This window comes from Callithrix jacchus, chromosome 22 (assembly GCF_049354715.1).
Source record: "Callithrix jacchus isolate 240 chromosome 22, calJac240_pri, whole genome shotgun sequence".
NCBI lineage: Eukaryota > Metazoa > Chordata > Mammalia > Primates > Cebidae > Callithrix > Callithrix jacchus.
Window position 1 is genome coordinate 18,491,069 of NC_133523.1, and position 22,132 is coordinate 18,513,200.

Here is a 22,132-nt window from a genome sequence, read left to right on the forward strand (position 1 = left end):
ATGGTTCATGCCTGTAATCCCAGCACTTCGCGAGGCCGAGGAAGTCGGTGTTTGGTAGAAAGTCCCGCCATCTTTCCCCCAGGTTTCTTGCCCCCACCCTCCCACCAGGCTTCCTGCTGCCCTGAGAAAAGCCCGCCAAGCCTGCTCTGTTCTGCCCAGCAACAACAAGCAGCCAATCATCGCAGCAGGAAAGCCCGCCAAGCCTTGGCCTATCCTGAACCGACACGTAACCCTCTGAGCCACCTCAGCAGTCTGCCCAGAGACGGACAGCCTATCCTAAGCTCCTATGACACTCCGCCAGCCCTGTGTCCACGCCCCGTCCACCCCCACTATAAAACCCTCCTACCCCAGCTGCGCAGTCGCAGCCAGCCCCGATCTCCTTCCTTTCCTGGCCTGCCCGCTGGTCCCAATAAACCTGAACTCGGCTTCCAACTCTCGAGCTGTTACTTGGGGTCGGGTACCGGGCAGGTGTCTACGAGGGGGTCGCACATATGGTGCCGAAACCCGGGACGGAGGGTCGCTAGCCCCCCTAGCGACCCCCTCCCTCCAGCGACCTCCCCAGCCCTCCTCCAATTCGGCCTCAGCACTCCGGACCAGGTAAGTCCTGTTTCTTACCTTCTCCTTCCGTGGTGCGTGTGGCAAAGGCCCTTCCTCTCAGTCCCACTCCACGGATCCCTCGCCAAGCGCCGGCCGGCCCGAGCAGGATCCCCCAACCAGGCTCCAGGAGCCTTGGGTCGGCAGACAAGGGACGCCTTCTCTGACCCACCCAATCCAAAACCATTAAATAGGAACGATCAGACAGGGGACGCCTTCTCTGGTCTTTCCTATCCACCTTCCTCTGGGGAAGCTGGTGGGTTGGAGGGACGCCTCCCCCCACACTACCCCAGCCCACTCGGATACTGTTCCGAGCTCGGATACTGTTCCGAGACTGCCCTCGGCTGGCAGGAACCCTTTGCCGCACGCATCATGGGGAGCGTGGAGTCCAAAATTCCTAAAAACGCCCCACTAGGTTGTTTACTTCTCGACTTTACCTGCTTGGGCTACTCCCAAAACCCTTAGGCGGAAAAAGCTTGTCTTCCTCTCCCAGGTGGCCTGGCCCCAGTATCAGCTTGATAACAGGTCGCATTGGCCTCCCACTGGCACTTTCGATTTCAATGTGCTCCGCGACCTAGATAACTTCTGCCGCCGAACTGGCAAAGATAAGGAAGTGCCTTATGTTCAGGCTTTTTGGGACCTGCGTTCCCATCCTGACCTCTGCTCTTCTTGCTCCACTCACCAAGTTCTTTTAGCCCGAACTCCCCCACCGCAGACTCCTACCTCCCCAACCAAGCCACCTCCCTATACTCTACAGGAAGAGATGCCTGACCACATGTCTTCCCCCTTTGTTCCCACTCCAGAAGTCCACTACCTCTCCCCCTCCCTACTCCTCACTGGAGGATCTGCCTGAACATCTATCCTCTCCTGCCAATCTCAGCAACCAGTCGCCATCAACAGCACGCTCTTCCTCTGCTCCCTCTGCACCTCCTACCTCAGAGGCCATGCCTCGCTCTCCCTCTACTCCCTCCGAGCCCCCTCCCTCAGAGGCCGCACTTTCTTTTGCCTCTCCGGTGGCAGCCCACACCCGCTCCCACCAGCCAGCTATCCTGGCCCCACTCCGAGAAGTAGCAGGCGCAGAAGGTTTAGTCAGGGTCCATGTTCCTTTCTCACTCCAAGACCTGTCCCAAATTGAGAAACGTTTAGGATCCTTCTCAGCCGACCCATCCACCTATATTAAGGAATTCCAATACCTCACTCAAGCCTAAAGCCTCACTTGGCATGATATTCGCGTTATCTGTTCCTCCACCCTCACAGTGGAGGAGCATGAGCGCATCCTCGCTGCAGCCAGAAACCAAGCAGATAAAGACCATGCTATAGATAACCAGATCCCCCTAGGCCCCGAAGCAATCCCAGGTGAAGACCCCCAATGGGACTATCAGGCTAATCGAGGGTCTGATATACCCAAGAGGGACCGCATGATCAGATACCTCCTCAGGGAAATGGATGCTGTATCTAACAAAGTTGTAAACTATGATAAACTGAGAGAAATCACCCAACTACCTGATGAGAACCCCGCCCTCTTTCTCGCCCGCTTGTAAGAAGCCCTAGTCCGGTATACTCGACTAGATCCAGCCCCTCAAAACGGGACCACTGTATTAGCCTCCCATTTTATCTCCCAATCAGCACCCGACATAAGAAAGAAACTAAAGAAAGCAGAAGAGGGGCCAGAGACTCCCATCCAAGACCTGGTAAAAATGGCCTTTAAAGTATTCAATGCCAGGGAAGATGCGGCTGAGGCTGCCCGCCAAACTCGCATGAAGCAGAAGGCTGCCCTCCAGACCCAAGCCCTAGTGGCGGCTCTAAGGCCGGCAGGGAACCAGAAGCCCAAGGCCGAAACCCATGCCCCTCCTGGAGCATGTTTTAAATGTGGGAAGGAAGGACACTGGTCCCGAGCCTGTCCAGAACCACGGCCACCAACTAAGCCTTGCCCTATCTGTCAGCTCCCGGGACACTGGAAGTCAGACTGCCCCAGCTTCCCCAGGGTGCCGGTTCCTCAAAACAGACACACTGGCGTTACGCAGCCGGCGGTCACCCTCAGTAGGGAGGAGCCTGCTTGCCAGGAGCCGACCTCTGAGGGAGCTCCATTCCCCAGTCTACTAGGGCTGCTAGACGACTAGCGGGGCCCTGGCTTTCCGACTCCGGTTACCCTCGCCGAGCCTAGGGTCACAAGACATGGGGGCTACCTACTCCACACTTCCTTCTTATTCTGGCCATCTCACCCCTTCCCAGGTCTCGGTCATGGGAATCGACGGGACCCCGAGTATCCCCTACCAAACCCCACCACTCATGTGCTCATATAACTCCACTCCATTTACCCACTCTTTTTAGTAATCCCCACCTGCCCAGTTCCCCTTCTGGGGCGAGACATCCTTTCAAAGCTGAAGGCCGTCATAACCTTCCCCACCACCAGCCCACACAGCCTTTTTCTCCTAGCCCTCAATACTCTGCCTCGGAACTCCAGGCCCTCCAGTCTACCCCCGGGGTACGGTTCAAGGATGACTTAGCCTTTAAGCATAACCTCCTCATCCTCCCTGAAAAGCAAAGGTACCAGATAATCCAAGACATCCATAATTCACTCCACATTGGGCCTAAAGCCTTATACCGATTCCTCAACCCACTTTTCACCCTCACCATCTCCTCAGTACCATACAGGAAGTCCAGTCCTCATGTACTGTCTGCGCGAAAACTAATTCCCAGGGTTCCTGTCATCCTCGGCGCCAGCTTTATCAGCTACGCGGGTTCCTACCTGGCCAAGACTGGCTAATTGATTTCACCCATATGCCAAAGCATAAACAGTACCGGTATCTGCTAACCATTGTTGACACTTTTTCAGGCTGGATTGAAGCTTACCCCACAGCCTCTGAGTCTGCTGGGACAGTAGCCACTCATCTCATTCAAGACATCATCCCACGCTTTGGACTCCCGGCTACCATACAGTCAGACAACGGCCCAGCCTTTATCTCCAAAGTCACTAATGCCGTTTCTACCTCTCTAGGAATTCAGTAGAAGCTACACGCCGCCTACCATCCTCAGTCCTCTGGTAAGGTGGAACGGGCCAATGGCCTAATAAAGGAGCATCTGACCAAGCTCATGCTTGAGCTCCGCCAATCCTGGGTAACCTTGCTTCCTATCACCCTCACCAGGTTGAGAGCAAGCCCCCGGGGCCCATCACAGCTTAGCCCGTTTGAGCTGCTGTACGGTCGCCCCTTCCTACTTTCAACTCCCCCACCGCCCAAGACCACTCCTCTAGACAGCTACCTCCCCTACTTTACTCTCCTTCGCAGCCTTCTCCGAGAACACGCCAACGCTTCTCTTCCCCAACCCACCCAGCCATCTGAAAATACACAGAAAGTCTCCCCCGGGGACTCAGTTCTTATCAGGTCCCTCTCCCCAAAGCCCCTCGCCCCCAAGTGGGAAGGACCATACACAGTCCTCCTTACCACTCCATCAGCTATAAGAGTTGCTGAAATCCCATCTTGGGTCCACCTGTCTCGGGTAAAAAAGGCCCCTCATGGACCCTCCTTATGCTGGAAGGCTGTTCCTACTGGCCCTTTATCTGTCAAACTTACCAGGGCCTAGCAGCCACACCCCCTACAGATGGAGATTCTTCCTAACTGAAAACTATACCAAAACCACCTTCATCTGTAATACCCCTCCATACAGCCACAACCATCTTCTTGCAACTTCCGACTGCCCCGCAGCCGGATGCCAAAGGGCCATATATCTGAACTTCACCAAATTCCATAACATCCATACTGATATACCCCTCATGTGCTTCAACCATGACCAACCATCAGGAGCATGCAATAATACTCCTTGGTGCTCCTGCATGGGATGTACTTGGATGAACTGTCGACTACATATAGCCGTCAAGTCCACAGTACCTGCCCGATCTCAGCTCAAAATCATCCCAGACATAGATGGAGAAGGAAACACCATTATCGGTTCTACACGGTATTCCCTTCTCATACCTGACCCCTGGGACAACCGCTGGAAAAGCCCCCAGAAGGCTGCCGTGTATGACCACGTAGATACCAAATATCCCTCTTCCCACCTGTACATCTGGCGGGCATACGTACGTACAGTCCACCAAGTCCACTCTGATATTAGCCTACAAGAAAAATCTCTGAATGACCAATTACAACCACATTCGTCTCCGTTTTCCTGGTTAACTTTTCTCCAAGAAGGAATCAAGTTAGCTAACCTCTCAGGATTAACTGACCTAACCTCATGCCTCATGTGTGCCTTCTTAGGACAGACTCCCTTCGTTGCAGTCCCTTACCCCATCCCTCTCAACCTTTCAGCCTCAACTTCTTCCTTCTCCCCCGTCAGGGAAGTCGATCTCTACACTCCACCTGATTTTGAACAGCTACCTGTGTGCTATTCCCTAGGCCGAAACTTCCCTAGCTGTAACAGAACTATACTGGTAACCACTAATATAACAGCCCCACGAGGAACGTTTTTTTGGTGTAACAGGACCTTAACAAAAACTCTCTACATTGGCCTTTCCTCATCTCTTTTATGCCTCCCAGTAACCCTAGTCCCTCAACTCACTATATATTCCCCAGCCGAATTCCAGATGCTGCAAACTCCCCATCGCCGCACCCGACGAGCTGCCTTCCTACCCATTGCCGTTGGAGTCTCCCTTGCTGGTTCAGCACTTGCAGCAGGATTAGGAGGGGCACTAGTCCACTCTCACCTGGCCATAGCCCGACTGACCTCACAACTCCAAGCGGCTATTGATGACTCTACTGACTCTTTAGCATCACTCCAACGACAGATCACCTCAGTTGCCCAAGTTGCCTTGCAGAACCGAAGAGCCCTGGACCTGCTCACTGCTGAATGAGGAGGGACCTGTATCTTCCTACAAGAGGAGTGCTGTTACTACATCAATGAATCCGGCCTAGTAGAAACCCGAATCGAGAGCCTCCAGAAACTCAAAACTAGCCTGCAGAGTCAGAAGTTCTCGGCTGAAGCCACAGCGTGGTGGTCTTCCTCTATGTATACCCTCTTGTCCCCATTGCTTGGGCCCCTAGTAGCCATTTGCCTAATCTACTTATTGCTCCTTGCTTTCTACAGTTCATACAGCGGCGCTTTCAAGAACTGACTCGAGTCACCATCCACCAGATGCTGCTCCAACCCTGCCCTGAACGAGTGCAAGAAACAGACCTCTCCCTGAACATCCAGGCTCCTTAAGAAAAGAGACCTTTTCAGAACCCCCCGTCGACCCTTGTCAGCAGGAAGTAGCCAGATCGATTCCGCCGCCCTTTTTCCTTTTTAAGGAGTCGGGAATGTTTGGTAGAAAGTCCCGCCATCTTTCCCCCAGGTTTCTTACCCCCACCCTCCCCCCAGGCTTCCTGCTGCCCTGAGAAAAGCCCGCCAAGCCTGCTCTGTTCTGCCCAGCAACAACAAGCAGCCAATCATCGCAGCAGGAAAGCCCACCAAGCCTCGGCCTATCCTGAACCGACACATAACCCTCTGAGCCACCTCAGCAGTCTGCCCAGAGACGGACAGCCTATCCTAAACTCCTACGACACTCCGCCAGCCCTGTGTCCACGCCCCGTCCACCCCCCCTATAAAACCCTCCTACCCCAGCTGCGCAGTCGCAGCCAGCCCCGATCTCCTTCCTTTCCTGGCCTGCCCGCTGGTCCCAATAAACCTGAACTCGGCTTCCAACTCTCGAGCTGTTACTTGGGGTCGGGTACCGGGCAGGTGTCTACGAGGGGGTCGCACAGTCGGATCAGGAGGTCAGGAGTTCCAAACCAGATTGACCAACATGGTGAAACCCCGTCTCTACTAAAAATACAAAACTTGGCCTGGCCCGGCCCGGTGGCTCACGCCTGTAATCTCAGTTCGTTGGGAGGCTGAGGCAGGCGGATCACCTGAGGGCGAGAGTTCCAGATCAGCCTGACCAACATGGAGAAACCCCGTCTCTATTAAAACTAGAAAAAATTTTAGCCAGGCATCGTGGCGCATGTTTGTAATCCCAGCTACTCGGGAGGCTTAGGCAGAGGAACCGCTCCAACTGGTGAGGCAGAGGCTGCTGTGAGCAAAGATTGCGTCGCTGAGCTCCAGGCTGGGTGACAGTGGAAGACTTCCTCTCGAAAAAAAAAAGAAGAAGAAGAGGTAATACGCACGGTGATTAATGAATGGGACACCCCCAGACATGGTTTGTGGGTTTGGTTTTGTTTGAGATAGAGATTTGCTCTTTTGCCCAGGCTGCAGTGCAGAGGCGCAATCTCGGCTCACCCCAACTTCCGCCTTCCTGGTTCAAGCAATCCCGAGAAGCTGGGATTGCAGTCGTGTGCCACCAGGCTCCGCTAATTTTTTTTTTTTTTTTGAGAAGAAGTCTTGCTCTGTCGCCCAGGCTGGAGTGCAGTGACATAATCTCAGCTCACTAAAACCTCTGCCTCCCTGGTTCAAGCGATTCTCCTGCCTCAGCTTCCTAAGTAACTGGGATTACAGGCGGAGGCCAACAGACCTAGCTAATTTTTTTGCATTTTTAGTAGAGATGGGGTTTCACTATGTTGACCAGGCTGGTCTCAAACTCCTGATCTAATGATCCGCCCACCTCAGACTCCCAATGTACTGGGATTTCAGGTGTGAGATACCACACCTGGCCTAATTGTGTATTTTTAGTAGAAATGGTGTTTCTTTCTCTTTGTTGGTCAGACTGGTCTTGAACTCCCGACCTCAGGTGATCCGCCTGCCTCCGCCTCCCAAAGTGCTGGATTACAGGCATGAACCACCGCACCTGACAGTTTATGGTTTTGGGGCTACCAGAGGATCTTGAAATAAAGGCTTTTTTTTTGAGACGAAGATTTGCTCTTGTTACCCAGACTGGAGTGCAATGGTAGGATCTCGGCTCACCGCAACCTCCGCCTCCTGGGTTCAGGCAATTCTCCTGCCTCAGCCTCCCGAGTAGCTGGGATTACAGGCACGCGCCACCATGCCCAGCTAATTTTTTGTATTTTTAGTAGAGACAGGGTTTCACCATGTTGACCGGGATGGTCTCGATCTCTTGACCTAGTGATCCACCTGCCTTGGCCTCCCAAAGTGCTGGGATTACAGGCGTGAGCCACCGCGCCCGGCCCATTTTTTTTTTTTTACATTGTACATTTCAGAAACAATATTTTAATTAATCACTTTTGCACAAAGCAGTGGATGACACTTTTTTTGGGGGGGGGGACGGAGTTTCGCTCTTGTTACCCAGGCTGGAGTGCAATGGCGCGATCTCGGCTCACTGCAACCTCCGCCTCCTTGGTTCAGGCAATTCTCCTGCCTCAGCCTCCAGAGTAGCTGGGACTACAGGCAGGTGCCACCATGCCCAGCTAATTTTTTTTTTTTTTGGCTTTTTAGTAGAGACGGGGTTTCACCATGTTGACCAGGATTGTCTTGATCTCTTGACCTCGTGATCCACCCGCCTCAGCCTCCCAAAATGCTGGAATTACAGGTGTGAGTCACCGCACCCGGCCTGATGACACTTTTTTAATTACTTGATTTCTATTTGTAAAGGTTTAACATGAGAGAAAAGTAAAAAATAATCCTCTTACATTTCACTGTCAAAATCTTTCCACTGTTTCTCCTTTTTTCTTTCATAGGCACAAATACCTTACCAGGACGACTTCGAATTGAGGTTTTTCTCTGGAAAGTTGATGGGGCCATGTGTCCTGAGACACACTCTCGTGATTGTCAAGTCTCGAGGTTTAGAACTGTCTTTAGTCTTTGTTTTTGTTGTTTTGTTTTTATTTTTGTTGTTGTTGTTTTGAGATGGAGTCTCCCTCTGTCACCGAGGCTGGAGTGCAGGGGTGAAATCCTGGCTCACTGCAACCTTCACCTTGCAGTTCAAGCAGTACTCTGCCTCAGCCTCCCAAGAAGCTGAAATTACAGGTGCCTGTCCCCACGCCCTGCTAATTTTTGTATTTTTAGTAGAGATGGGGTTTCACCAGCTTAGCCAGGCTGGTCTTGAACTCCTGATATCGTGATCCACCTGCCTCAGCCTCCTGAAGTGCTGGGATTACAGGCGTGAGCCACCATGCCTGACCTAGTCTTTCTTAAGTGCCTTCTTTTTTTATTACTTTCCATGTAATATTTAAATTTTTTTTTGGTTGGTTTTTTGTTTGTTTGTTTATAGAAAGTGATTTATTTAGGCCGGATATAGTGGCTCATGCCTGTAATCCTAGCACATTTGGAGGCCGAGATGGGTGGATCACCTGAGGTCAGGAGTTCAAGACCAGTCTGGCCATCATGGTGAAACCCCATCTTTAAAAAAAAGAAAAAAGAAAGCTATTTATTTAAAGAGAGAGAGAAAAGGAGAAGGAGAGTGAAAGAAACAGTTAACTCTCACACTGAGTGAGAGAATCCAGAACGTTGGAATCCAGGAGAGAAAAGCAGCTTCCACACTGAGTGGAAGGGAATAGAGAGAGAGAGATGGAGTTTAGGAGGGGAGGACAGGCTTCCACGAGAGAGTGTGGAAGGGGACCTCAGAGGGGATATCCAGAAGAGAGAAAGATGGCTTCCATGAAGGGAGTATTCGTGGAAGGGGACCCAAACATGGAGTCCTGTAATATTTAAATTACTATAGTGATCGTTTATGTTTTTGAAGTTACTTTCTTTCTTATTTTTTTTTTTGAGACGGAGTTTCGCTCTTGTTACCCAGGCTGGAGTGCAGTGGCGCGATCTCTGCCTCCCGGGTTCAAGCAATTCTCCTGCCTCAGCCTCCTGAGTAGCTAGGACTACAGGCATGTGCCACCATGCCTGGCTAATTTTTGTATTTTTAGTAGAGACGGGGTTTCACCATGTTGACCAGGATGGTCTCGATCTCTTGACCTCGTGATCCACCCGCCTCGGCCTCCCAAAATGCTGGGATTACAGGCGTGAGCCACTGCGCCCAGCCTTAAAGTTACTTTCTTATTTTTCTCTAGGCCTTATAATATACAACTTAACTTACCAGAATCTGTTTCTTATTTATATTAATTCCAATGAGGTATAAAAAATTGCCTCTATATGGTTATTTTTCCCAGATTGAGACTGAATTAAGTTTCTGTCAACTTTCATATGGTAAGCCCTAACCTCCAATGTGATTCTATTTGAAAACAGCAATTTTAGAAAGTGATTTGGCTCAGGCAGGTGGATCACTTGAGCTCAGTTGTTCAAGACCGACCTGGGCAACATGGTGAAACCCCGTCTCTAATTAAAAAAAAAAACAAAAAACAAAGAAAGTTTTTCTTTGTTTTCTTAACAAAAGATTAAGGTTAAGTAAGTTTATATGAGTTGGATGGAAAAGCCATAGGCACTCAGTGCCAGCTTGTGAAAGCAGCTCCGGGGCTGTACTCTGCAGATTACAGGGGTGGAGCTGCCGAAGGCCTTGGGACCTCACCCCTTGTATCATAGTGGCCTAGATGTGACACATGGAGTTGAAGGGAATTATCTTGGAGCTTTAACGTTTAATGACTGCCCTGCTGGGTTCTGGAGTTGCATAAGACCTGGAGTCCCTTTGCTTTGGCTGATTTCTGCCTTTTGTAACAGGAGAATTTACCCAATGTCTGCATACCCATTGTATCTCGGAAGTGACTAACTCATTTTTTATTTTACAGGCTCATAGGTGGAAGAGACTTGCTTTGTCTCAGATGAGAGTTTGGATGGGACTTTTAAGTTTATGCTGAAATGAGTTAAGAATTTGGGGGACCAAGCTGGGCACAGTGACTTACATCTGTAATGCCAGCACTTTGGGAGGCTGAGACAGGCGGATCACTTGAGGTCAGGAGTTTGAGACCAGTCTGGCCAACATAGTGCATTTTAAAAGTAAAGTTTACGGCCCAGCGCGGTGGCTCACGCCTATAATCCCAGCACTTTGGGAGGCCGCGGTGGGTGGATCACGAGGTCAAGAGATCGAGACCATCCTTGTCAACATGGTGAAACCCCTTGCCCACTAAAAATACAAAAAATTAGCTGGGCATGGTGGCGCGTGCCTGTAATCCCAGCTACTCAGGAGGCTGAGGCAGGAGAATTGCCTGAACCCAGGAGGCGGAGGTTGCAGTGAGCCTAGATCGCGCCATTGCACTCCAGCCTGGGTAACAAGAGCGAAACTCCGTCTCAAAAAAAAAAAAGAACTGTTACAACCAAATTATGAGCTATGATTGTGCCACTGCACTCCAGCCTGGGCACCAGAGTGATACCTTGTCTCCAAAAAGGAAACAAAACACAAAAACTTATAGCAAAGTTGAACTTCTAAGGTTGTGTCATCTGTGTTCCCTCCCTGCCTTCCAAGCTATCACCGTTAAATATAATGGATATTGAGAAAACCGTTAGACATTATTAAGGATTTCCTATACATCCTTCAATTGAAAAAATGGTGTCTGATGTGGCTCAAGTGTTTTCTCACTTCTTCCCCCAGGGTCTAAACTAGCAAATCAAATGAGGACACCTACAGAGGACAGTTGGCCATTTTCAAATAGAAACTGAAACACCCCCATTAAAGACAGTAATCCAGTAAATTTTTTCTTCTTTTGTTGTAGATGGAGTTTTGCTCTTATTGCCCAGGCTGGAGTGCAATAGTGCGATCTCGGCTTACTGCAACCTCCGCCCCTTGGGTTCAAGAGATTCTTCTACCTCAGTCTCCCAAGTAGCTGGAGTTACAGGCATGTGCCACTACGCCCAGCTATATATTTTTTTGTTGTTAGAGACGGGGTTTTCACTATGTTGGTCAGGCTGGTCTCAAACTCCTGACCTCATGATCCGCCCACCTCAGCCTCCCAAAGTGCTGGTATTACAGGCTGAGACACCGCGCCCGGCTTTCTTTTCTTTTCTGACGGAGTTGTCTGTTGCCCAGGCTGGAGTGCAAGGGTGTGATCTCCACTCAACACAACCTCTATCTTCTGAGTTCCAGCGATTCTCCTGCTTCAGCCTTCAAGCGATTGTCCTGCTTCAGAGTAGCTGGGATTACAGGCGTGTGCCACCACTCCTGGCTTTTTTTTTTTTTTTTTTTTTTTTTTTGTATTTTTAGTAGATAATGGGATTTCTCCATGCTGGTAAGGCTGGTCTCAAACTCTGGACCTCAGGTGATCTGCCCGCCTAGGCATCCTAAAGTGCTGGGATTACAGGCATGTGCCACCACGCCCCAGCTAATTTTTGTATTTTTAGTAGACACGGGGTTTCTCCATCTTGGTCAGGCTGGTCTCGAACTCCTGACCTCGGGTAGTCCGCCCATCTCAGCCTCCCAAAATGCTGGGATTACAGGCGTGAGCCACACCGTGCCCGGCCAAGGGGCCTTTCTAAAATGAACAAATTTGGCCAGCATAATTAATGCTTATCCATTCCCAGCCCCCGCTGTCCCCGTCATTCCCAATGGCCATCCCACAATGTGGTCAACAGTGGGGTATAGCATGGTGAGAGGGAGCTCAGGGCTGTGATAAAGGTCTTTCCTACATTGTCAAAATGATTTAAAAGTTGTTAAAAATGTATCAAAATTTTTTTACCCTTAAGTAGCTACTAAGGTGTATTATACAAGCAGACCCAGGTAAAGGAAAGAGAAAGTGTATTTCAACCTTAGCTTACTTACTTTTGTTTTGTTTTGTTTTTTTGAGACAGAGTTTTGCTCTTGCTAGCCAGGCTGGAGTGTAGTGGCGTGATCTCGGCTCACCGCAACCTCCGCCTCCTGGGTTCAGGCAATTCTCCTGCCTCAGCCTCCTGAGTAGCTGGGACTACAGGCACACGCCACCATGCCCAGCTAATTTTTTGTATTTTTAGTAGAGACAGGGTTTCACCTTGTTGACCAGTATGGTCTCGATCTTTTGACCTCGTGATCCACCCGCCTCGGCCTCCCAAAGTGCTGGGATTACAGGCTTGAGCCACTGCGCCCGGCCTCTTAGCTTACTTCTTTTTTTTTTCTTTTTTTTTTTTTTTGAGACGGAGTTTCGCTGTTGTTACCCAGACTGGAGTGCGATGGCAGGATCTCGGCTCACCGCAACGTCCGCCTTCTGGGTTCAAGCAATTCTCCTGCCTCAGCCTCCCGAGTAGCTGGGACACAGGCGTGCACCACCATGCCCAGCTAATTTTTGTTTTTTTAGTAGAGACGGGGTTTCACCATGTTGACCAGGATGGTCTCGATCTCTTGACCTCGTGATCCACCCGCCTCGGCCTCCCAAAGTGCTGGGATTATAGGCGTGAGCCACTGAGCCCGCCCTAGTTTACTTCTTAATTAGCGGTAATTCCCTCAGCACGTGACCCTGCCCAACTGAGCCGGTTCCCCCGGAGCTAAAATGCTCTAATGCTGGGGAGGGTGGGACTGGGAGGTGGACCCTGAAGTTTAACCAATCAGCGGCGCGAACGCGGGAATCGCCCAATTAGTCGTACAGTTGGAGAGGAGGGCGTGGCTTCCGCATTTGGCGGGGCCTTTGTCTCTGCTCCTGCCGGAGCTTGGGATCCCTCTCTGCTGTTCTGAATCCTCCACCTCCGGAGTCCCCGGTGACTTTGTCACAGCCTCTGTTGCCTTGTGATTTGCAGATCGTGGGAGAGGCACAGCTAAGATGCCAGGACATCCTGGAAACTGGGAAACGGTGGGTGTGCAGGGTTGGACATCCCGAGGCGGGAGAGCTGGCTGTGAAACCGGCTGGACCGGCCTCCACACAGTCCGCTTTGGGGTCGCCCGCCTGAGTCCCCGCTGGTGCAGCTCCGCCCCAGGCCCCTCTGGCTGCAAGATGGCGGCTGGGCCCGCAGCCCCGCGTCCCGCCTGTCCCTGCACGGCGCGCTGTCTGGAGCTCTCTGGGCAGCTCTGCACCCGCGGCCGCGGGCACTTCCCAGATTGTTCACGGATGACAGGCGGGTCATCAGGGCATAATCTCCTATCGGTGTGTGCGTGGGAGGGGCTGCGGTTCGTGAGGTCTCCAGTCTTTCCTGATCATTATTATTTTTTGTGAGACAGAGTCTCGCTCTTGTCGCCGGGCTGATCGTGCAGTAGCGCGATCTCGGTTCACTCCAACGTCCCCCTCCCGGGTTCAAGCAATTCTCGTGCTTCAGCGTCCAGGTATCTGGGATTACAGGCACCCGCCACCGAGGGGCAGGCTGATCTCGAACTCCTGACCTGGTGATCTGCCCACCTCGGCCTCCCAAAGTGCTGGGATTACAGGCGTGAGTCACCTGTAATCCCACGGGCCCTGAAGTGGGGTCTTTTTATGTTAGCCAGATTGGTCTTGAATTCCTGGAACAAGCAATCCTTCTGCCTCAACGCCCCCCAGTTTTTTAAAATTATTATTATTACAGGTGTAAGTCACCATGGTTGGCATAGTTCTCTATTATATTTCTTACTATGTTTCATTGAAATTTTCAGTTATCTATCTCTATTCACAGTGTCAGGAGTTTGAGACCACCTGCCAACATGGTGAAACCCCTGTTTCTACTAAGAATACAAAAAACTAGCTGGGTGTGGTGGCAGGCACCTGTGATCCCAGCTAATCTAGAGGCTGAGACAGGAGAATTGCTTAAACACGGGAGGCAGAGGTTGTCACAAGCGGAGATCATGCTACTGCACTCCAGCTGGGGTGAAAGTGCAAGACTCAGTCTCCGGGGGAAAAAAAAAAAAAAAGGCCTGATGCGCTGATTTACCCAGTAATCCCAGCACTTTGGGAGGCTGAGGCAGGGGGATCACGAGGTCAGGAGTTCGAGACCAGCATGGCCAATATGGTGAAACCCTCGTCTCTATCAAAAATACAAAAATTAGATCGAGACCATCCTGGTCAACATGGTGAAACCCCGTCTCTACTAAAAATACAAAAATTAGCTGGGCATAGTGGTGTGTGCCTGTAGTCCCAGCTACTCGGGAGGCTGAGGCAGGAGATTGCTTGAACCCAGGAGGCGGAGGTTGCGGTGAGCCAAGATCATGCCATTGCACTCCAGTCTGGGTAACAACAGCGAAACTCCGTCTCAAAAAAAAAAGAGAACACACAATGTTTGGTTTGCCACTCCTGAGTTACGTCACTTAGAATAATGGTCTCGAACTTCATCCACGCTGCAGCAAATGCCATTGTGTTGTTTCTTTCTATGACTGAGTAGTAGTATATATACCATATTTTTATTATTTACTCGTTGGTTGATGGACATTTCAGCTGGTTCCATATCTTTGCAATTGCAAATTGTGCTGCTATAAATGTGTGTTGCAACTTTCATTTTTTTTAATTTTATTTATTTATTTTTGAGACAGAATTTTGCTCTTGTTGCCCAGGCTGGAGGGCAATGTCTAGTCTTGGCACACTGCAACCTCTGCCTCCCAGGTTCAAGTGATTCTCCTGGCTCAACCTTTCAAGTAGCTGGTATTATGGGCATGCACCACAACAATCAGTTAATTTTTATTTTTAGTAGAGACAAGATTTCTTCATGTTGGTCAGGGTGGTCTCGAACTTCTGACCTCAGGTGATCTGCCCACCTTGGCCTCCCAAAGTGCTGGGATTAGAGGCATGAGCCACCACGCCCAGCCTTGCAAGTTTTATTTTTATATGACTTATTTTTCTGTCTGTAGATACCCAGTAGTGGTATTGCAGGATAAAATGTTAGTTCCACATTTAGTTCTTTTAAGAATATCCATACTGTTTTTCTTTCTTTTTCTTTTCTTTTTCTTTTTTTTGAGATGGAGTTTCGCTCTTGTTACCCAGGCTGGAGTGCAATGGTGTGATCTTGGCTCACCGCAACCTCCGCCTCCTGAGTTCAAGCAATTCTCCTGCCTCAGCCTCCTGAGTAGCTGGGACTACAGGCACACGCCACCATGCCCAGCTAAGTTTTGTATTTTTAGTAGAGACGGGGTTTCACCATGTTGACCTGGATGGTCTCACTCTCTTGACCTCGTGATCCGCCCGCCTCGGCCTCCCAAAGTGCTGGGATTACAGGCTTGAGCCACCGCGCCCGGCCCTCCATACTGTTTTTCATAGTGAGAAATATTCTGGAAACACCAGCTAGGATTCCTCTCCACATTTGACTCGGAGGGTCTTCCTATGTAAGGAGGCTGATGATCTGAAAGCTTCCAAGCGGTAAAGATTTGCCTAAAGGGTGATGGTTCCAACGGGAATGCACACTGTGGGTGTGAGCTTCAGAAACTGATTCCAAATCTTCTCACCTCGCTACTGCACGTCACCGTCACCGTCACCGTCAGCATCACCGTCACCGTCACCGTCACCGTCAGCATCACCATCACCGTCACCGTCACCGTCAGCATCACCGTCACCGTCACCATCACCGTCACCGTCACCGTCAGCATCACCGTCACCGTCACCCTCACCGTCACCGTCACCCTCACCGTCACCGTCACCATCACCGTCACCATCACCGTCAGCAGCAGCATCACCATCACCGTCACCGTCACCGTCACCGTCACCATCACCGTCACCATCACCGTCAGCAGCAGCATCACCATCACCATCACCGTCACCGTCACCATCACCATCACCATCACCATCACCGTCAGCAGCAGCATCACCATCACCGTCACCGTCACCGTCACCGTCACCATCACCATCACCATCACCGTCAGCAGCAGCATCACCATCACCATCACCGTCACCGTCACCGTCACCATCACCATCACCATCACCGTCAGCAGCAGCATTTCAAAACACTCTCTACCTTCTTTAAAGCCCCACAAAATAAATGGAGGTAAAACTGAATTTGTTTTATGAGAATCACAGCCACTTTTTAAAATAATAAGACAAGCCCTAAATATTCCTACAGTGAGGAATCTGTCCCTTCTGCCATTCCTACGGAGGCACAAAAAACTCTTTAGAGCTACCAAGCTCATCTATCTGGGATCTGACGGAGAATCTACTGAGAATTAGGCCATGGATCTAATCTTGGTCTCCAACCCAGCTTGACACCTTAGCCACTCCATTATGCAGGCAAAGATTCCCATTTTGGGGGTTCCTTTATTCTGGATTGCTGGTGGGCCCAGGCACAGGTGTCTAATGGCCATGACTACTCACTCAAAAGGAAAAAAAAAGGTAGGCACATGTCTTTCGGGCTATGGCATACAGATGGGCAGAAAACACAATCAAACACCCAGAGTCCATTCTTATCACTAGGAATGCTGTTGACTTGAAGGAGGTGAAGGATAAGGCCTCTCACCTGATCTCAAGGTACACACCCCAGCCTTCCACCCTCCAGAGTTTTCTTCAGCTCCCTCTGAGGCAGCTGATCCCCCTGGTGACACTAGGAGTGTGGTCCCCAGCCACAGCCAGCCAGAACCAACAAGAATTTTAGGGAGCATTCCCTAAAGAGAATAGAAGGTATTTGTAAAAGTGGAAGATTTTTTGCTTATGGCCATTCTGGCAGGAGTAAGGTGGTGTTGCACTGTGGATTGGATTTGCATTTCGCTGATCCTTAGTGATGCTGAGCATTTTTTCGTAAGTTTGTTGGCCATTTGTATATCTTCTTTTGAGAATCGTTTATTCGTGTCCTTAGCCCACTTTTTTAGGGGATTGTTGTTTTTTTTTTCACTGCAAATGCACCGTGATGACACACAACTTGGCAGCACAGTGAGTGTTTATTTTTATGATTTGTAGAAAACTGACATTTAGATTTCAAAACTTACATTACAAAATTAGCAGCAGTCTTAAGTATTTCAGCAACGCTGACAGATTCCACTTTGCTAACACAAACAAGGCTATTATCCCATGTTTGAAAAGCAGGACTTGTTCCAAGAGGGCCTATTGCCATACATCTGCCCCACCGCTCAGGACCCATTTGTGACGGTGTCTTCTTCCATCTCTTCTTCACCATCATCAGTGGGTCCCCATCTGCGTTCTCTGCCAGGAATCTGACCAGACTGCAGCAAGCCCTTCAGCCTCTCCACTTCAGCCAGAGTTGAAGCATTTGCTATAGCATTCTTGATTGCTTCTACATCCCCTGGAGAGGGCCCACCTTTCTTTTTGTCCGTTGGCAAACCAGCACCTGGATTAAAAGTTTTGCTTCTCCTGGCAATATCCTTTGCAAGCTGTGCACCCCGTTTGCCCTTGAACATTTTCTCTGCTTCCTGACGCTCTTTTAGTTTCACTTCCTGGAAATCCAGTACTCTGACTTGCGGAACTTTATAAATCACATACAATCTGTAATGCTTCTTATTGGTTACCGGATTTCGTAGAATACTTAGGTAAGTCAGCGATTTGAGAGATGCCAGAGGGTCCAGATCACCCAGTTCGACGAGACTATTATTGGTGAGAATGAGTTCTGTCAGACAGGGCAGAGCCTGATCCAGTCCCTCACCTATGCGGCATATTCTGTTGTTGTTCACTAACAATGTCTTTAGTCTTCTCAGCAAAGGAAAACCATCCAGTTTCCTGATCTCATTGTCAGAAAAATCAATAGCATCAAACTGGTCTAGCGTAGCACCTAGATTTTCAATGACGGGAATTTTATACCCTCGGAGGTCCAGCTCCCGGTCGCGCACCGCATTGGTGTATTGGGCCGCCTGCTCGATCAACTCCTCCGTCAGCTTGACCATTCTGCCGCCTCTGGCTTCCCAGCGTAGCCGAAAGGACCGGGGATTGTTTTTTTTCTTGCTAATTTGTTTGAGTTTGTTGCAGATTCTGGATATTAGTCCTCTGTCACATGTATAGATTGTGAGGATTTTCTCCCACTCTGTGGGTTTTCTGTTTCCTCTGTTGGCCTTTTTGCTATGCAAAAGCTCTTTGGTGTGTATATATACACAATGGAATACTACACGGCCATAAAAAAGAATGAATTAATGGCATTCACAGCAACCTGGATGGGATTGGAGACTATTATTCTAAGTGAAGTAAATCAGGAATGGAAAAATCAAACATCGTATGTTCTCACTCCTAAGTGGAAGCTAAACTATGAGAATGCAAAGGCATAAGAATGACACAGTGGACTTTGGAGACTAAAGGGGAAGGAAGGGGTGAGGAATAAAAGACTATAAATTGGGTGCAGTGTATACCTCTCAGGAGATGGGTGTGCCAAACCCTCACAAATCACTGCTACTCATGTAACCAAACACTGTTTCCCAAAAACCTATGGAAATTTAAAAAAATTAAAACAAGTGGAAGAATTCACTATTTAATTTTTTTTTTTCAATTTCAAGGCGACACGATGCCTTGAACAGGCAGCAACATGCTAAGGAGGCTGTTTTTAAAGGGTCCTGGGGACCATCAGCAGGAAGACTGGTGAGTTCCTGCTCCCCCTTCAACACATTATAGAAAAACTCAGTGCTCTGACCAATGCAAAAACCTGGCTCTTTTCCTAAGGCCATTTGCACCCACACCAACCAACCTTACAGGAATTGAGAGGGCATCTTGGGTTCCACCTGCAAACCATCATTTCATCATTGTTCACGTTCATGTACTTGATGGGTGGCCCAAACAGCATCAGAAATGGTTTCTGATTGGCCCCAGAAAATGCAGACACACGGTCTTAAGTAGAACCACACCCATCTGAACGCAGATACTCAAGGGCACCCAGGGAGTGCTCTGTGATCAGGTGGCCTTGTGGCTTATTCCCCGCTGATGATAGGGAATCCTGAGTATCCACGGTGTTGCTGACTGCAGGGACAGAGGGAAGTAGACAGACCCCCACATGTTCTTTGTAGATCGGGTCATGAGTCTCAAGTTTACAGAGACCACAAACCTAAACGCTGTGTAACATCTTCGACAGGCTATATGTGCTTTGAAAACTCCTTAAAAATGAGGAAGCAATAATACCACTTTTATTAAAAAAGAATTCTATTTTTAAAGTATTTGACACTTGATATCTGCCCCCCTCAAACAAACAAAAAAAAAAAACAGGCATCAAAACAGACATCATTGGAAAAATCAGAACTAACTTGGTCCTTGTATATGTTATGCTTTTATAGTGACTTTTGAATCATATGGAAGGAGTGGTAGAGAGAGGAGAGAAATCATAGTTGTCTTGCTGTTTAGAGAATCAAAGGGTCTTCCCAGTCCCTGTGTCTGCATATTACTCAGCTCTCAGACTCCAAAGCTCAATGACTTCTCTAAGTAGAAGACTCGTCCCTCTCTTCATGACCAGCCCTAGCAAGGTCCTGCTCTGCTTACCGGCCAAATCAATCAGCTTCACCAGCCACTTTCCCCAAGACCCTTGCAGACCTGACTTCAGCAAAAGGGCAGAAAGCGCTTCCTAGCAAAATACACCAGAGCCCTTTGACAGACAGACGATGCCAGAGAGACCTGCCCCAACACCCGAAATCACGCCCAGCACTTACTCCACGCAGCTCAGTGCCCCGAGAGCTCAGCCTGCATGTGTCACCACAGTGTGACAAACCTTTAAATCACCCATTAATATATATGTTCCCTGTAGATGAAACACAGACCTTGGCATCAACAAGAGGGGAAAGGGTTAGGGTCTTTGAAAGAGGCCCACACAAGAAAAGCCCTTTTTAAAAGTGCATTTTCATCTTTCTTTTTCTCAGTGATCTTCTGCCATGGTGGAATGTAAACACCGCAGGAATAGACAGAATCGTGAATTAAGGATTTGGACGCCTTGCTTTAGAAGTAATCTTCAAAGAATGCACATCCCAAACACCAGAGTCACACAACAAGGCTCCGAGCTGCTTGTGACTGCCTGGAGAACAGCACGGGTCACACTGATTATTACCAGTTGGGTCCTGAATTGCTTTTAAAAATCAATAGAAAACATGTTCTTACATCTCCTCTACTTGGCAAGAGGGCAGACTGAGGGAGTGCTGCCTTTGCCCAGGAAGAAACCATGTAGAGGATACCCCCCCAAAGCATTCTCGACAGTGGGCATGAATGGGAACTGGGTTTGCAGGTCTCCCTCGGCTCGACACTTTTCCGCTAGAGCCTGGTGGCTTCATGAAGGCGCCCTCTGGTCCTCCACCTCTGTTCCCCAAAAGGGCAACAGCTTGGCTGCAGCAACACAGCACGGTGGGAAGGAGAGGTTCTACAGGGCAGGGTGGGGGATTTCCACCTGAACTCAGCCACTTGCCCTGCATGTGGGTTTTTTGTGTTGCTTTGTTTGGTTTTTGTTTGGAGACAGGGTCTTGCTCTGTCACCCAAGCTGGAGTGCAGTGCTGCAATCAGGGCTCACTGCAGCCTCGAACTCCCAGGCTCAAGTGATCCTTTTTGCAGATGGCTTTTGGTAAGTCATTTGGTGCTCTGAGCCCCAGGTATTTAGTTTTGAAACTCAGACTGATGATCCCACCTCACAGGACTGCTGAAGATTCAGGAAAAAAAAAAAAATGCAGGGGAAGTTACCTGTAAAACTCATACCTCAGTGGCACGTTAAAATAGCCTCATCATCCTCCCCTCCTCCTCCTCCTCCTCCTCCTCCTAATATTAATATTAGTAATAGTAACTATATTGTAGCTATTCATTTCCAATCCTTTGGTAGCACAGTGCTAGGCACTGGATAAATAGTTGCTGAAAAATTTAAAAGACATTGAGTATTGTATCCACACAGATCATCTTCTTTAGGAAAACTCAAGCAAGGGTCTCCTCAAAACCCAAAAGCAAAAGTCATGAAATCTGCGGAGTGTGCTTTTGTGAGCACAGAACCCGGAAGCATCCTTTAAGATGAAATCTGTATGAAAGGCACAAAAGTCAAATACGGAACAATGCATTAATTATGCACAACCAAAGATCTGGGGAAGGTTAAACCCCTGTTTGGCAGCAAGTGGAGTTTGTGCATTTGATATGAAATCTACACACGGCAGTGACTTGTCCTTCCTCCTTAATGTTACCCAACTTTTGGGGGAGGGGTGCTAAAAAAAACAGAAGGAAGGAGTAGACACACTCAAGGATGTTCCTTGTTAAAAAATGAAATCTAGTAGGCATCGGAAATAATCACTCCTCAGAACCACTGCTGGCCAAGGTCAAAAGCCAGACATACCTGAAATAGTATTAATAACATTTTGTCCCATGGCTCCATTAGGGAGTTATGAAGAGTATTTCTAACTCATGTGGGATGGGCAGTTTATAAGACGAAAGGTTCAAAGTCTCTTTCCAATCACACATGCTCACTGCAGCTGTACCTTTCAAGAATACCTCCCCAACCTCACCAGATAGAAATCTGAAGATTCTGACTGGCACAGTGGCTCACCCCTGTAATCTCAGCACTTTGGGAGGTGGGGACAGTTGGATTACTTGAGACTGGAAGTTCGAGACCAACCTGGCCAACATGGTGAAACACCATCTTTTTTATTTAAAAAAAAAAAGTCTTTGCCACATTCTCCACATTTGTAGGGTTTCTCGCCAGCATGAATTACCTTGTGTAATTGGGGGGCAAGTTGGGGGAGCTATAGGATTGGGGGCATAGTGTAATTACCTTGTGTAATTGGGGGGCAAGTTGGGGGAGCTATAGGATGCTGCAATTCCTTTGTCAGGAATAGGTTGGGGGCGTTGTGGGGTGTTACATTGTCCATGGTGGGTGGGGAGCGTGATATCCAGGGCGTCACTGCCTCCATCTGGGAACTGGTTGGGGCACTATCCAAGGCTGCTGCCTTCAGCAGGGGGTGGGTTGGGGACACTATGGGGCTCGAATCCCAGTGGCGGGGATGGGTTAT

The 22,132-nt window shown here is 49.3% G+C and overlaps 1 protein-coding gene and 1 pseudogene across 2 annotated transcripts; one reads left to right on the plus strand and one right to left on the minus strand.

The window, feature by feature from the left end:
* LOC144580762 (uncharacterized) lies at positions 1-18,645 on the plus strand. Its single transcript, XM_078359595.1, has 3 exons — positions 1-597; positions 5,677-6,723; positions 8,199-18,645. The coding sequence occupies exons 1-2, from the start codon at positions 1-3 to the stop codon at positions 5,791-5,793; spliced, it is 714 nt and encodes a 237-aa protein (XP_078215721.1). The 3' UTR covers positions 5,794-6,723; positions 8,199-18,645.
* Positions 17,309-18,114, minus strand: LOC118150177 (U2 small nuclear ribonucleoprotein A' pseudogene; annotated as a pseudogene). The gene has a single exon (XR_013531318.1). The product of XR_013531318.1 is annotated as a U2 small nuclear ribonucleoprotein A' pseudogene (transcript).
* Positions 18,646-22,132: the final 3,487 nt, after the last annotated feature.

Excerpts from the sequence above, each read along its gene's own strand:
- LOC144580762 (XM_078359595.1), top strand. The coding sequence starts at position 1 with ATGGTTCATGCCTGTAATCCCAGCACTTCGCGAGGCCGAGGAAGTCGG. Across the intron at positions 598-5,676 it reads GCCTCAGCACTCCGGACCAG|TTCATACAGCGGCGCTTTCA; the intron begins GTAAGTCCTGTT and ends TGCTTTCTACAG.